Raw genomic sequence first — 13,843 nt, forward strand, 5'->3', positions numbered from 1 at the left:
TTCTCATTTTTCTTCTTAGATAGATTTAGAATTAAAACTAGCTCTAAGCATTTATCAAGAAAAGACTTGACTTTCATTTTAGTAATGTTTTGTAATTGTAAATGCCTTTTAAAAGATGTCGTGACCTTTGTTTACTAAAATCAGCTGATTGTGTCATTCGTTCTCGTACACATATAAGTCGCAAGTCCGGCATGGATAGGAGATATGGGCTATCTCTATTTCTATCAGATTTATGATAACAGAATCATTGAAACGAAGATTAGTTAGTAGAATAAAGGTAAATACTGAAACTTTTTGGATGTGTCATCGTTTTGTATAATAGTTCGGTACTCTTTCATTCATTTAATTTTGCTGATTGTGTGTTATATTGGTAGATCATTTTATCAGAATTAGACCCTGTTATAAACATTTCATTTAGTAACCCATAATAATTATGGGGCCTGATGCCATACACTTATACAGTCAATATAAGGATGGCATCAGCCCCCTATATATGGATGATTCGGTGGGAAAATGGATAAATACCCAAGATCGTACCACTCATCGAAGTAGTAGTGGGACAGATGTTACTAATTGGCAACAACCAGTTTGAAAACATAGGGTGAAATGCTTATGACATTGATATGTAGTACAAGTCAGTCAGTTTTATGTTTTAAAGTTCAAGAGGGGACTGGAGGAGCAGCAGATGAAAGTTACATTCAATAATAGCAAGGAAGGTTACACAAAATGAAAATTACACTCCATCAGTAATAGTTACTAGGGGTAGTTGACATTCTTCTGTTACCAGGTGGATAACCCTGAAGCTTCGTATCAGACTCCTAGTTCATGTCATTTGAGCCAAAGACTTAACTACCACTTCACTGGTAAATTAAGGCCTATGTCATTTGTTTCTGGTTGTTCTTTTACGCCTTTTCATATTATGAGAAACAGAAAATATAAATATAAGGTATGTTGGTGTTTAAAGGACCAATCTGGTGAGGGAAAGGAGAAATATTAATTTTTTTTTCAGTGGCTACAAATCATTTTTATATTGTTGTTGTACCAGCAACTTTGAAAGCAACTAAAGGCAATTTGGTTGGTATGTTACACTGGTACATTTTGGCTTGTGATAGAATGCTTTTGGTTTTTGTCATACTGTTTTGGGAGTGTCTTTGGTACTGGTCCATAATAACTCAGGCCTTGGAAATGATAGGGCCTGAAATCATATGATGCATATTTAGGTTAGATTTAAGGTTTAAGTTCTTAGATTATAGATTAATTCCTAGTTTATGGCATTAGGTTTCAGGTTTGGTTAGGTTCCAAGGTTAATGCCCAGGTCAGATCCTGTGATAGTTTTGATCATGAAATTGAACAAAGATCCATTAAACCTAAGTTATCTAAGAGCCTAGTGTAGGACTTAACTTAAATCTATATTTAGGTTATAGCCTAACACTTAATCTAAGGACATAACACTAGACTTGCCCAAACCTGAAATAGAACCTGAGGGCCTAACCTAGAACCCTGCCTTATTTTAGAACTTAACCTAGTAACCTAACATAGGACCTAACCTAAGGGCAACCTGACCTTAAAACCTATGCTAAGACCTACCCAAATGTAAGTCACAAGATTTTGCATGAACATAGGTGTGGAGGTTGGAGGAATTAAGAGCCAGAACTGGTTACCAAGAGACTCCTTGACGTTTAAGGTCGGAAAAACTACACAAATTTGTGCCTGTCTATTTATCTATCTATATCTCTGACACCCATTCCTCCAGGAACTCTCATCAAGGGGTGGCAACAGCAAAAGAGTCTCCCCTTAACCCTGTTCTTACATGCCTCCTTAACATATATTTTTCTTCCACCATTTCCATCCCTCCAGTAATTTTTCATTCTATTTCCTTATGTCACAGATGGTCCTCTGCTCATACCAACCCCTTTAGTTGTACTATCATACACTGTACTTTTAAACTCCCCAGCTTGCATTCTTTTCACATGCCCATAGCACCTCAAAGTATTATGTTTCACCCTGTATAACACTTCAAAATATATTCCCTTTACACTCCCTGCCATACCACATTTCCCATGCACCCCTTTATTTCTTTCTTCATCTGTCTAGTCATACCACATGCTCCTATCAAATAGCTCATTTCCACAGCCTATATTCTTGACCTTAGTGACTCATTCCATGTTCATGTTTCAGCTGCATAGGTCAAGATTGGGAGGACTATGCTGTCCCTTAATCCTTTCTTCACTTCCATACTTACACCTTTACCCTTCATTATTCTAATGAGGGACCCATTGATTCTTCTACCCTTTACTTCTCTCTTCCTTATTTTTTCCTTCAATATCACCAAACTTACTCAAGATAGTTCTTAGATACTTAAATTCCATCACCTCTTCTAGTCTTTCTCCTCCCATATCTATAACATAGTTTTGTACTGTGCACTTTCACTCTATTAACATAGTTTTGTACTGTGCACTTTCACTCTATAGGGTTTTGCAAAATCTATACTTCCACTCTGTTTCATTTCAAACATTATTACTTTAATTTTGCTGACATTTACCTTTAATCATATGCTTACACACATCATAAAAGACATAACCCTCTGCAACTCCACTTCAATCTTAGCATACAATATGGTGTCATCCGCAAACAAGCTCACTTCTACACTCCATTTCTACACCCCTTTTCCCAAGTTTTGCTTTCACCTCTCTTATCACTCCACCCATATATATGAAAAAAGCCACTGTAACATCACACAGCCCTGCTTCACACCCATGTGCATACTGAAACTTTTGCTCAATTCTCCATCCATTTTTATGTATGCATTTGCTTCTTTATGGAAGGTTTTCTCACCATCCAATAGTTGTACCATATATCCTTAACACATCCCATAAAGTATTCTTCTTAATTCTGTTATACGCTTTCTCCAAATCCATAAAAGCAGTATACAGCTTTTGCTAGATACTTTTCTAGTCATTTTCATCGCAAAAATTGATCCACCAACCCCATACCTTTCCTGAAAACCACCTTGTTCCTCAGTCACTTCCATCACTCAGTCAGCACTCTTACATACACTTTTCATCATATACTTAACAGACTTATTCCCCTATTTTTTATACATACATCCTCAGGACCTTTTCCTTTCAATAAAGGAACAATAATAGCTTTCACCCAGTCCTCAGGCACAACCCTCTGTTTCCAATCTAGATTACATATAAAATGTATCCAGTTTACCACACTTTCTCCTCCATACTTCAGCATTTCATCTGTAGTCACATTCCTCACTTCAGTCTCATTATCACCTTTTTTACCTCCCTTTTTGTTATAGACCCTTATGCTTGTATAATTTTCCTTCCATCCTCCTTACCCATGCATGTAACAGTTGCTGCCTCGCCTTCTCCTACACTCATCACTTCTTCAAAATACCCTTTCCATTTTCCTTTCATGTCCTTCTATTGATTCAGCAACTCCCCTCCCTTACTTCTCACACTAACATTTCTTCTCTTACATCCATCTCTTTTCTGTTTCACCTTCCAGGACAATTTCATATTTTCCCTAAACTTTTCACTCGACTTTCTTCCAAGATCTTCATCTACTCTTTCTTTGCTTTTCTCTATCAGCTTCTTAACATTCCACTTATAGATCTCATATGCCTTTTCCTACTTTTCTGCAACATTTCTAGTCTCATCTGTGCACCATGCTTTTTCCATTTTGTTCCTATAAATTGGGACCTTGTATTTAAGAGTTAATGCTGCATCCTTTAAGTCTTTCTCTAAACATTTTAAACAGCTCATTTACACATGACTGTGTTCCTACATTTACTGCACTTCCATCTAAACTTTCAGTCACCCTCCTTTCATACTACTCCTTGCATTCTTTCCAATTAATCTTCTCACTTGCCACCACTTTTACATCTCCAGTCATCCTTACACCATACCTCCACTTCTCCCTGATGCTTAACCACGCATGAACTACAGAATGGTTAGTCTTCAAAGAATCCTTCCACAACACTAGCATCTAACACCCCTTTTCTGAGCCTTTCATTCGCTGCCACATAGTCATATCCTTTTGTTCTTCTCTTCCATCATTTTTCTTTTCAGTATATCTATGGATCATCTTGTGCTAAAAAATGTGTTTGCAAGGAATAGATCCCTCTCATTACAGACACCCACAAGATAACTTCAATTCTCATATACTCCAGGCACTCCCCATTTACCCTCTTGCCAATGTCATCACTTCTGCCTTTGCATTCATGTCAACCTTTACAATCGCCTTTCTCTGTCTCAAAACGATTTATACAGTCATTTAAATTTCTCTAGAAATGCTTAATTTCATCCTTTCTGTGCACAGAATTCATATTCACAAGCACATATACACATACCCATACTTATTTCACAATTCCAGTGTTACCTTTCACCCACATTAGTCCTTGAGCCATGTCAAAAAATATTGTATTTACCTGCCTGCCCTGTTTGGGGCAGATTTTTGATACATTATAGAAGGGGTAAGACATTCAGTTCATACATTTGGTTTCAAGAATTCTGAATGGCCAATTCAGACGGTATATAATGGGGGAATAACAATAGCGGTCTTAATTATAATATTGATATTTTGTAACCCTACAAAGAACTGCAATGAATCAGAACAAATATTAGACAAAAGAAATTAGGACAGTGCATGAGGCAATGTGACATGCATTCATTAAAGATGTAAAGTTCTCATCAAGTTCAGATATAAAGAAATAGAGTCGGAGAAATTGACTGTTATAGAGATGAGAATCATGGAGACGCAAGTTCTTAGAATGTATCCAGTATCATAATGTCACTGAGATCATGAAAGTTACATTGCTTGAAACAGACGTAGACACTCTGATGAACTTAGGTCATAAGTGGCAAATTGATTTTTATATCAGTAAGTGTAAAGTTTTTTGCATATTGGTAGAAAAAACGAAAATGCAAGCTACAGTATGAATTCTTTTGAATAGCAAAAGGTAAATGAGAAAAAAGACTTGGATGTAATAATCACAGGTAACCTAAAATCAAATAAGCAATACACAGAAGCAGTGAAAAGAGTGGACAAAATTCTTGGTTTAAGAAGCAGAGCCTTTGAATTCAAGCCCAGCGAAATCCTCCTTACTCTTTACAGTTCATTGGTTCATCCACGTCTTGAATATTGTGTTAAGTTTCGGCCACCCTGCCTTAAAAAAGACATAGACAGAATGAAGAGAGTACAGCATTGAGCAACAAAGATGATTACCAGACTGAGAAACAAATCCAGCAAGATGAGATTATAAAATTTGAATCTATTTAGCTTTGAAAAGAGAAGGTTTAGAGTTGATCTAACACAACTATTCAAAATGATCAAAGGCTTTGATAATCTTGATCTATCAAAGTACCTAAGACTTGATCCATCTGATTTTACTCATAGTAATGGATGCAAACTTGTGAGCAAGTGATTTATCTCGAATGAAGCAAAATGCTTTTTCTTCAGCAGGCTTGTTAACAAATGGCACAATTTGCTTAGTAGAGTTTTTGAAAGGAGTACCTTAGTTACATTTAAGAATAAACTTGATAAATGTTTCCTCTATTGAAAACTCCTCTCAACACCTGTCTCTCCTTTCACTATTCTGTAGTACCAACCCTTGACTCGATGAACATACTTGGTATTGTTTTAATGTATACTCATCCTTGGAAACCCCCCATTACAGGAATAGCTAAGTCTGCTTCTAAGAGACTGGGTGTCCTGTTTAGATGTTGTAATTCCTTTTCTTCTGAACAGTTGCTCTGTTATACAAAGGGTTATTTCATCCTTGCATGGAGTACTGCTGTCACATATGGGGTGGCTCTAGCTCTGCATCCTTACTTGACGGAGTTGAGTCGAAAGCAGTCCATCCTATAATGTCCCAGGTTAACTTCCAGACATGGCTCTCTTGCCCTATGCTGCAATGTTAGTTCACTTTCCCTCTTCTGTTGGTATTACTTTGGTTTTTGCTCCTGAGAGCTGACTGCTTGTGTTCCTCCATCACTAGCTAGATCATGCAATACTTGGCAAACTGCTGTGTCACATGATTACTGTTTGGCCATCAGCAACTCAAGGATGGGCTGTTTTGATAAATGGATCTTTCCCTACATATTGAAGCTGCGGAATTCTCTACCTTCTTATGTCTTTCCCTATGACTATAACCTGGCACATTTTAAAAGACAGATTTTTTACTTCCTCCAAAATTCTTAAATACTTTCCCTTGTCTTTTCTTAATAATTTCATAATTTTCTTCACATTTCAGTTAAGGCCTTGCCTTGATGTGGACTTTTGTCTGTGACTGGATCCTTCAACATAAAAAACAACAAAAATTGATTCAAGTCCATGACTTTCATTACTTGTGCCTCCATAGTCAAAATGACAAATTGCAGGTTATTCTTATTGAATTATATGTATGCCATCTAACTTTTACCTCACTAGTCTGTGATTTTATGATATCTTCTGCTATCACAAACTACTGTGTATTTTTAAACATGATAATGTGGAAATTGAAAGAATGATATATGATATGTATGATAAACCATGGAAGTGGAAGTGAATCATAGGGTGGGGGAGGGGGCGAAAATCCTGGGAGCCTTGAAGAATGTGTGGAAGTTGAGAACATTATCTCGGAAAGCAAAAATGGGTATGTTTGAAGGAATAGTGGTTCCAACAATGTTGTATGGTTGCGAGGCGTGGGCTATGGATAGAGTTGTGCGCAGGAGGGTTGATGTGCTGGAAATGAGATGTTTGAGGACAATGTGTGGTGTGAGGTGGTTTGATCGAGTAAGTAATGTAAGGGTAAGAGAGATGTGTGGAAATAAAAAGAGCGTGGTTGAGAGAGCAGATGAGGGTGTTTTGAAATGGTTTGGGCACATGGAGAGAATGAGTGAGGAAATATTGACCAAGAGGATATATGTGTCGGAGGTGGAGGGAACGAGGAGAAGTGGGAGACCAAATTGGAGGTGGAAAGATGGAGTGAAAAAGATTTTGAGTGATCGGGGCCTGAACTTGCAGGAGGGTGAAAGGTGGGCAAGGAATAGAATGAATTGGATCGATGTGGTATACCGGGGTTGACGTGCTGTCAGTGGATTGAATCAGGGCATGTGAAGCGTCTGGGGTAAACCATGAAAAGTTGTGTGGGGCCTGGATGTGGAAAGGGAGCTGTGGTTTCGGGCATTATTGCATGACAGCTAGAGACTGAGTGTGAACGAATGGGGCCTTTGTTGTCTTTTCCTAGCGCTACCTCGCACACATGAGGGGGGAGGGGGATGGTATTCCATGTGTGGCGAGGTGGCGATGGGAGTGAATGGGGGAAGACAGTGTGAATTGTGTGCATGGGTATATATGTATGTGTCTGTGTGTGTATATATATGTGTACATTGAGATGTATAGGTATGTATATTTGCGTGTGTGGACGTGTATGTATATACATTGTGTATAGGGGTGGGTTGGGCCATTTATTTCGTCTGTTTCCTTGTGCTACCTCGCAAACGCGGGAGACAGCGACAATGCAAAATAAAATAAATAAAGAATATGATAAACCAATTGGTAAAAGCGATGATGTAATAATTGAGTATAATTACATGATTAAGAAAGATCAGAGTGAAAACCAAACTCAGAAGATATATGATTATGGAAATGATAAAAGTCTACTGTAGGCAAACCACTGAAATAGCTTTGGAAGATGAATTATTTTATTTTGCATTGATAGTGTAGTGTTTGGAGAAAAGATGAGTGGGGTAGAGCTTATCTTTTATTTGGAAACTGGTAATAGTGTGGGTGACATTGATTTATCCAAATTTTTTAAAGGGCAGGGGATGCCAATGACTGAAAAAGATGAAGATACAATTCCTTCTATCTATCTTTTCTTTTTTTACGTTGAAGGCTCCAGTCACAGACAGAAGTCCACATCAAGGCCAGGCCTTAATTTAAATATAGAGAGAATCATGAAACCAAAGAAAAGAAAGACAAGGAAAAGTATTTACAAAATTTTGAGAAAGTGAAAAACCTATCTTTTGAAATGTGCTTAGTCATAGTTATTGGGAAAGACGTGAGAAGGTAGAGGGTTCCAAAGCTTCAATGTATAGGTAAAGAAGCAGATATCAAAACAGCTCACCTTTGAGGAAGTGGTCATGGCAAAAGAGTCTCCATAACAGATGACATAACAGATGAACTCCCATGCCACACACTTACCATGAAATACATATTTAGCTAGCCACATATTAACTGAAGGTGAGTTTTACATTTTTTTCATTCTTGATTGCTGTTTCCCATGTTATTTGTGCAGTTTAGTTTAGTAATTATGTAAACAAAGGTCTGTAACTTTAAATAATGAATAATAAGTGATAGGGTGTACCATGGCCCCTTGGGTATGCAAATTGAGGATGACTGTGAAGGTCAGGGAAAATACAGATTATGTTTGAGTGCTGGAACACAATTATGTGTGCATGAACATTAGAAAAATGGAAAGAAATACTTTTATAAGAATGGTGGTTGAATGGTATACATTGAATGAGGGAGCAGTAAATTCAGACAGCATACAGAAGTTTAAAAAGTTGCCTGAGAGTAAAAAATATTCATGAGATTTAGCCCCACAAGTATGAAACTCCTTCCCTTTACAGTAAGAATAGGGAATTACATACAGCAATCAAAAACTGACTGTAAATACAAGACCATGAAATAAAGTATGCATGTTTTTAAAACATAAATTATTTTTGTTGTATGTTGGATGAGGTTGTCATAGGTTCTCATGATTCCCATACATGTTTCACCAGCTTGACTTTTTAAGCTAACATTTTTCTTGATCACCATAGCCTTCATTATTGTCATAGGATAAAGCAATGAAATGCTTCAAATTGTACTCTGCCAATCTTATTCCATTTTCCACATGCTACACCACAATAGCAAAAAAAAAAAAAAAAAAAATTCCAAAGCTGTTTCTATGTTGTGATTACACTGGTCTTTTTCTGTGGAAATTGCTTATAGCTGAAAAATTTCTTTGAAAATATAAATTAGGAAATGAGAAATTCTGTAGCTTAGAAGTGGATGACTGATTTGGAATGCTCTGTGACTTTACTTTTAGCTTTAAACAGCAAAGGAATGATAGAAAAGAGAGAGACATGAGTCAATAAAAGATGCCAGAAAGCAAAGGAGCTTTTGGATGTATTATGGAGGAGGTACAAGTGACACATTGACCAAACTGCTTATGAAAGGTATATGAGTGCAAAGAATGAGCTTAGCAGAGTAAGGAATGAGGAGCAGAGAAATTTCAAAAAGAATATTGTAAAGATGGAAGAAATCTCCAAAACTTTTCCGTAGATTCATTGTTAGTAAATTGTTGGTGAAAGAGCAGCTCAGACTAAGGAAATCAGAGGAAAGAACTGTAGAGTGTAATGTAAACATATGCTAGGAACTAAATCACATGTTCAAAAGTATATTTATAATGAAGGATGCTATTTATAGTCCCAGTATCAAAGAGACAGGACAGGGAAATAGGGACTTGGGAAGCATTGAGGCTGATAGAAATGACATAAGGAGATAACTAAAATGTCTTGAACTATATAAGGCACATTTTCCTGATGAAAGTGTTCCATATGTTTTGGAAGCTTGCATCTGCACCCACTCTATTCTATCTAGTATTCAAGCAGAGGTTGCACCAGTGACATGTAAATGTAAAAAGAGAGGATAATTTCTTTGTACCTGTATTTGATAGCCCTACTTATAAATTCAAGAATTTTGTTCTCCCTTTTTGCTGCTGGTTTGCTTTAGATCACCAGAGATTATTGCATTCAAGGCTTTTTCCTTGTTTATCTTTTGTAGTTCAGCAGAATTAATTTTGTAGCATGCCTTTTAATTTTTATAATCGATATGTAAAACTTTACCTTTGTTGATATTCAGATTCACTTACTACCTGTGAGCCCAGTCAGCTGTTTTGTCTATGCCAGTTTGAAGCTGCAGATGTTGAATTTCTGTTTTAGATTTATTTGCCAACTTAAAGTTGTCTGTGAATTTTGATACTTAACAAGGCAACTCTTTATTACTATCTTTGCATTGTGTGTATTAGAGAGAGAACTGGTCTAAGAATGATCCATGTGACACACCACTTGTTACATTTAAGCATTCTAAGGTTTGATCATGATTAATCATTACTATTTTTTTGACCAGTCAACCAGCTTCCTAACCAACGAAATGTAGAAGAAATCTTATGGGATATATATATTATGGTATGTGTATTTTTTGAAAGCTCATTTCTAAGATGGCCATATAATATTTCTCTTTCTAGGCAAGATGGGTGGAGTTCGAAGGAGAGACTACATAAGATTGTTGATCGCTCCAGCAGCATTTGCAGTAGCTTCATTTTTCCTGTGGTTTCTCCTAATTAATAGACCTGCATTAAAAGATGGCCTTACCCCAGTATGTTTACTGTAGTAATGTAATTTTTGTATGTATGTTTGTGTAAAGATATTATCTCATAGTTATGTTTTTGTTGTTAATTTGCCATTGGCTGCCAAAATTGAATGATTCACTTCTTATGGGTATATGGTTTGCTAACAGTGCAGAATCTTTACACACTCTGGCATATGTCCATCTTTAGACAGGCATAGTGGAATTTTGCTCACTTATTAAGGACTAGTAGCATGTAATTCTATCAATGTTAGGTAAAAGCCTAAAGAATTCTGAAGTTCTTGCATCTGTCTGACAAATGAATCAGTTGCCATCTGCTTGCTCAAAGAAAGTGATGTGAAAACGTTGTGGAAGATCTAGTTGGTAATGGGAGTCTGAAAGTGGCTGAAAGATCTCAAGAACTAGGAAGAATATCTTAAGTCATAGAATTTTTGACGAACTACTTTTTTAGATTGCAGTTTCTGATTAACCAGTAAAGTTTGATATGAGTTGGATTTTGTTTCCATAGAGTTTAAAGAAAATCTTAGTTACCATACATATGAAAATGCCTATTGGTTAGCCTGATAAGGTTATTCTTCTGATTAGGCTAGTCAGAAATTGCACATAAGATGGACAAGAAGAATAAAAAAGATTTTAATCCTTTTGTTAACTTGTGTCTTTGGAATATTGCAGAAGTTATTCTTAAAGTATCAAATTATCCATGTTGTTTAAATTTTTCATGACACCTCACTCACTCCAGATACTGCACATTCATTTGTACTAACACCAACCTCCTTTCTTTTCCCTTACACACTGCTGTCCATTCCACTGTTTCAGTCATATCCTTACATAGATTTTCTCTTTATCATTAATTCAGCTTCAGAAGCACCTGCAATCCTCCAGGAAAGACTGCTCAGACTGTTAGGTATCAAATATTGACTATACAGGTTGTACCTCTCTAATCCAGCACTCTGTGGTCTGGCATGTTTTGAATCTGCCACCATTAGTTTGTGGACCTGCCATATGTTTACACTGTAGCCAAGTCCTGTTATTTTCTTATATTCAGTTTTATGCTGAAAATGAAAGCTAGGAAAACTTTGAAAGGTGCCAGGAGTACAGAATTATACATGGCACTTACAAAGTGGTTTAAGCTCCCATGTAATGAAAGTGGAAGCATATCTGGGGAGATGCTTATCAAGCAAGCCAGAGCTTTTGATAGAAAACTAAAGCTAGACTATAACTGTGAATATTCGTAAGGATGGTTACACAAGTTTGAGTGGAGACATGGAATTTCAGTACATAGTGTGTGCTGTGAAAAGCATAGTGCTGACATGGAAGCTTGTAGTGTAAAGTTGCATTACAAGAATCGATAAAAACTCCAGTTCTCTACAAAAACAGCCAAGAGCAATATGTACAGGGCAAGTTCCTGGCTGGGACTGACACAGCACATGCTGGCTGCCTTGACGATAACAATAAAACATCAATAGTAACAAGAGTTGATCAAAGCCAACTACCAACCTATAGTCATTTGTTACGTTAACTACTCGTCACAAAGCTGCGACAAAGTTTGTGGAAGAATTTGCAGTTAGTTGCAGTGGAAAACTTAGCCCCAGAACAAATGTATGATACTGATGAATCTTTCCTGCACTGGTGTCATATGCCATGAAGAACCGTTGCCCAAGATATTATGGAGTCCCCATCTGGGGGTACTTCTGATGTGATCTGATGTAACAATAAAATCTTTGTGTGGAAGAATTGATGGTTGTATGATTTCCTGTTTTCAGCTTTTTTCTACATTTGATAACGCAGCAATATGTATGTGAAATGAACTAATAAGACTAGGGGTTGGGCATCTATTTACATATGGTGTTCCCATAGGGGTCAGTTTCTGTTTTCCAGCATTTTCTGTGGTCCAGTAATGGCCAGGTCCCAATGTTGCTGGATTAAAGAGGCTCAACCTGTAATTGTCTTCCTTTGTGAGCCTTTGTGAGCACTTCTTGGTCGACAGCATGTTATGGGTGAAGTGTTTATTTGTTTACCTTATACGAGTTCTCTTTTATGCAAGGTATTTGCAAAAATAAACCTCACATAAAGCTAGAGATGGGTTTATTTGGAACTCAGAGAATATACTGAGTAAAGAATGTGTAGAAAATTGATTAGAAAAGAAAACATGAAATGATATAGATATGCAGAACTTACTGTTGGTGATAAGTTTGTCAAAATATAAACAGTAGTAGTATTATAAATGAGGGTGCAAGAGATAATCTGTGGAAGACATGGATTGATGAAATGTGAGGACTGATTAGGGTTTGAGATATTTTGAAATAAGATGCTAAATAGATTACTTATGATCTAAGGCAATGCAATTCTTTTGTGTGTGAAAATGGAGCTATGAATTAAAACTTTAGATTCATGAAATGAATCAGCTTTGTTTTCTTTGTGAAAATGTGCAAAGTGTATTTATTCACATGGACATCCGTGTTTCACTTGAGCACTCTAGACATTGGCTAAGAATGCATATACAATATTTGAATTGAAAGGTTACATACAATCGATGCATTCCATATAAAGTAGGAAAAAATTTAAAGATTATAGACAGCATTATGAAATAAGAGATTAATATTAGATGCCATTCTGATGATTGTTTTTAAAGCCCTGTATTATAGAGTATATATTCATATGCTTTTTATATTCCAGGATCTTCATTTCCCTAAATCTCTTGAAGACTTGCGAGAGCTTGTGCGTGTTTCAAGTGCTTACAAACAAGACCATTGGTACTATGTTCTCTTGTTGTTCTCAGCTGCTTACATCTACAAGCAGACATTTGCTATACCTGGTTCTGCACTTCTGGTATGTAACATTGAAATTATCTGTTATAGATATTTTCAGACTTGTGATTTTAAGTTGTGTGTATGATATTGTGTATTTTCTGCATTTGATATAAAAAGAAAATCTGCAATCCACATTTCTTAGTACTGAATAGTGTTTGGATTTCAGATTTCTTTTGTATTGTAGGTACTGATCTATTTGGTGGTTTTTGATTTTATAGATTTTAATTGCATGTAATATATGTAAAGATTGGCATTCATGCACAAGATCAAATCCTGGTGATTTGATGCCATTCTGAAAGCAAAATAAGGACAAAATCCTTAGAAATAACCCAAGGCGGGTGGGACTGAGTTTCAGAAGTACTGAATTCCTGGTACTCCATCCATTATGAGGACCATAACTGGGGAAAGTCGGTCCTTTTCCCAATTAGGACTGGAATGGGGACTGGCGGTCTATTTTTGATAAATTCCAGATGGTCTAACGTTCTTTGGTCCTTTTCATTCTCCATTTTTTAATAGATTCCAGATGGTCGAACATTCTTCGGTCTGTTTTATTCTCCATTTTTGTCTCTTCGGGTTTTCACTATAATGCACTTACTTTTAGTATAGCAAACTCAGTACAGTAACCT

The 13,843-nt window shown here is 36.5% G+C and overlaps 1 protein-coding gene across 3 annotated transcripts in view; it reads left to right on the top strand.

Annotated features, from left to right (window-relative positions):
* Positions 1–151: 151 nt before the first annotated feature.
* LOC139756057 (transmembrane protein 41A-like) overlaps positions 152–13,843 on the top strand; it is a 41,525-nt gene continuing 27,833 nt past the window's right edge. The window contains exons 1-3 of one of the 3 annotated variants that reach the window (XM_071675046.1): positions 152–277; positions 10,286–10,416; positions 13,084–13,236. In XM_071675046.1, coding sequence (XP_071531147.1) covers positions 10,291–10,416; positions 13,084–13,236 — 279 coding nt within the window. In that variant the 5' untranslated portion in view covers positions 152–277; positions 10,286–10,290. Of the gene's footprint in view, positions 278–683; positions 947–10,285; positions 10,417–13,083; positions 13,237–13,843 lie in introns of those variants that run through there. The other 2 variants (XM_071675049.1, XM_071675048.1) reach the window with 2 other exon arrangements.

Source organism: Panulirus ornatus, chromosome 20 (genome assembly GCF_036320965.1).
Source record: "Panulirus ornatus isolate Po-2019 chromosome 20, ASM3632096v1, whole genome shotgun sequence".
Taxonomy (NCBI): domain Eukaryota; kingdom Metazoa; phylum Arthropoda; class Malacostraca; order Decapoda; family Palinuridae; genus Panulirus; species Panulirus ornatus.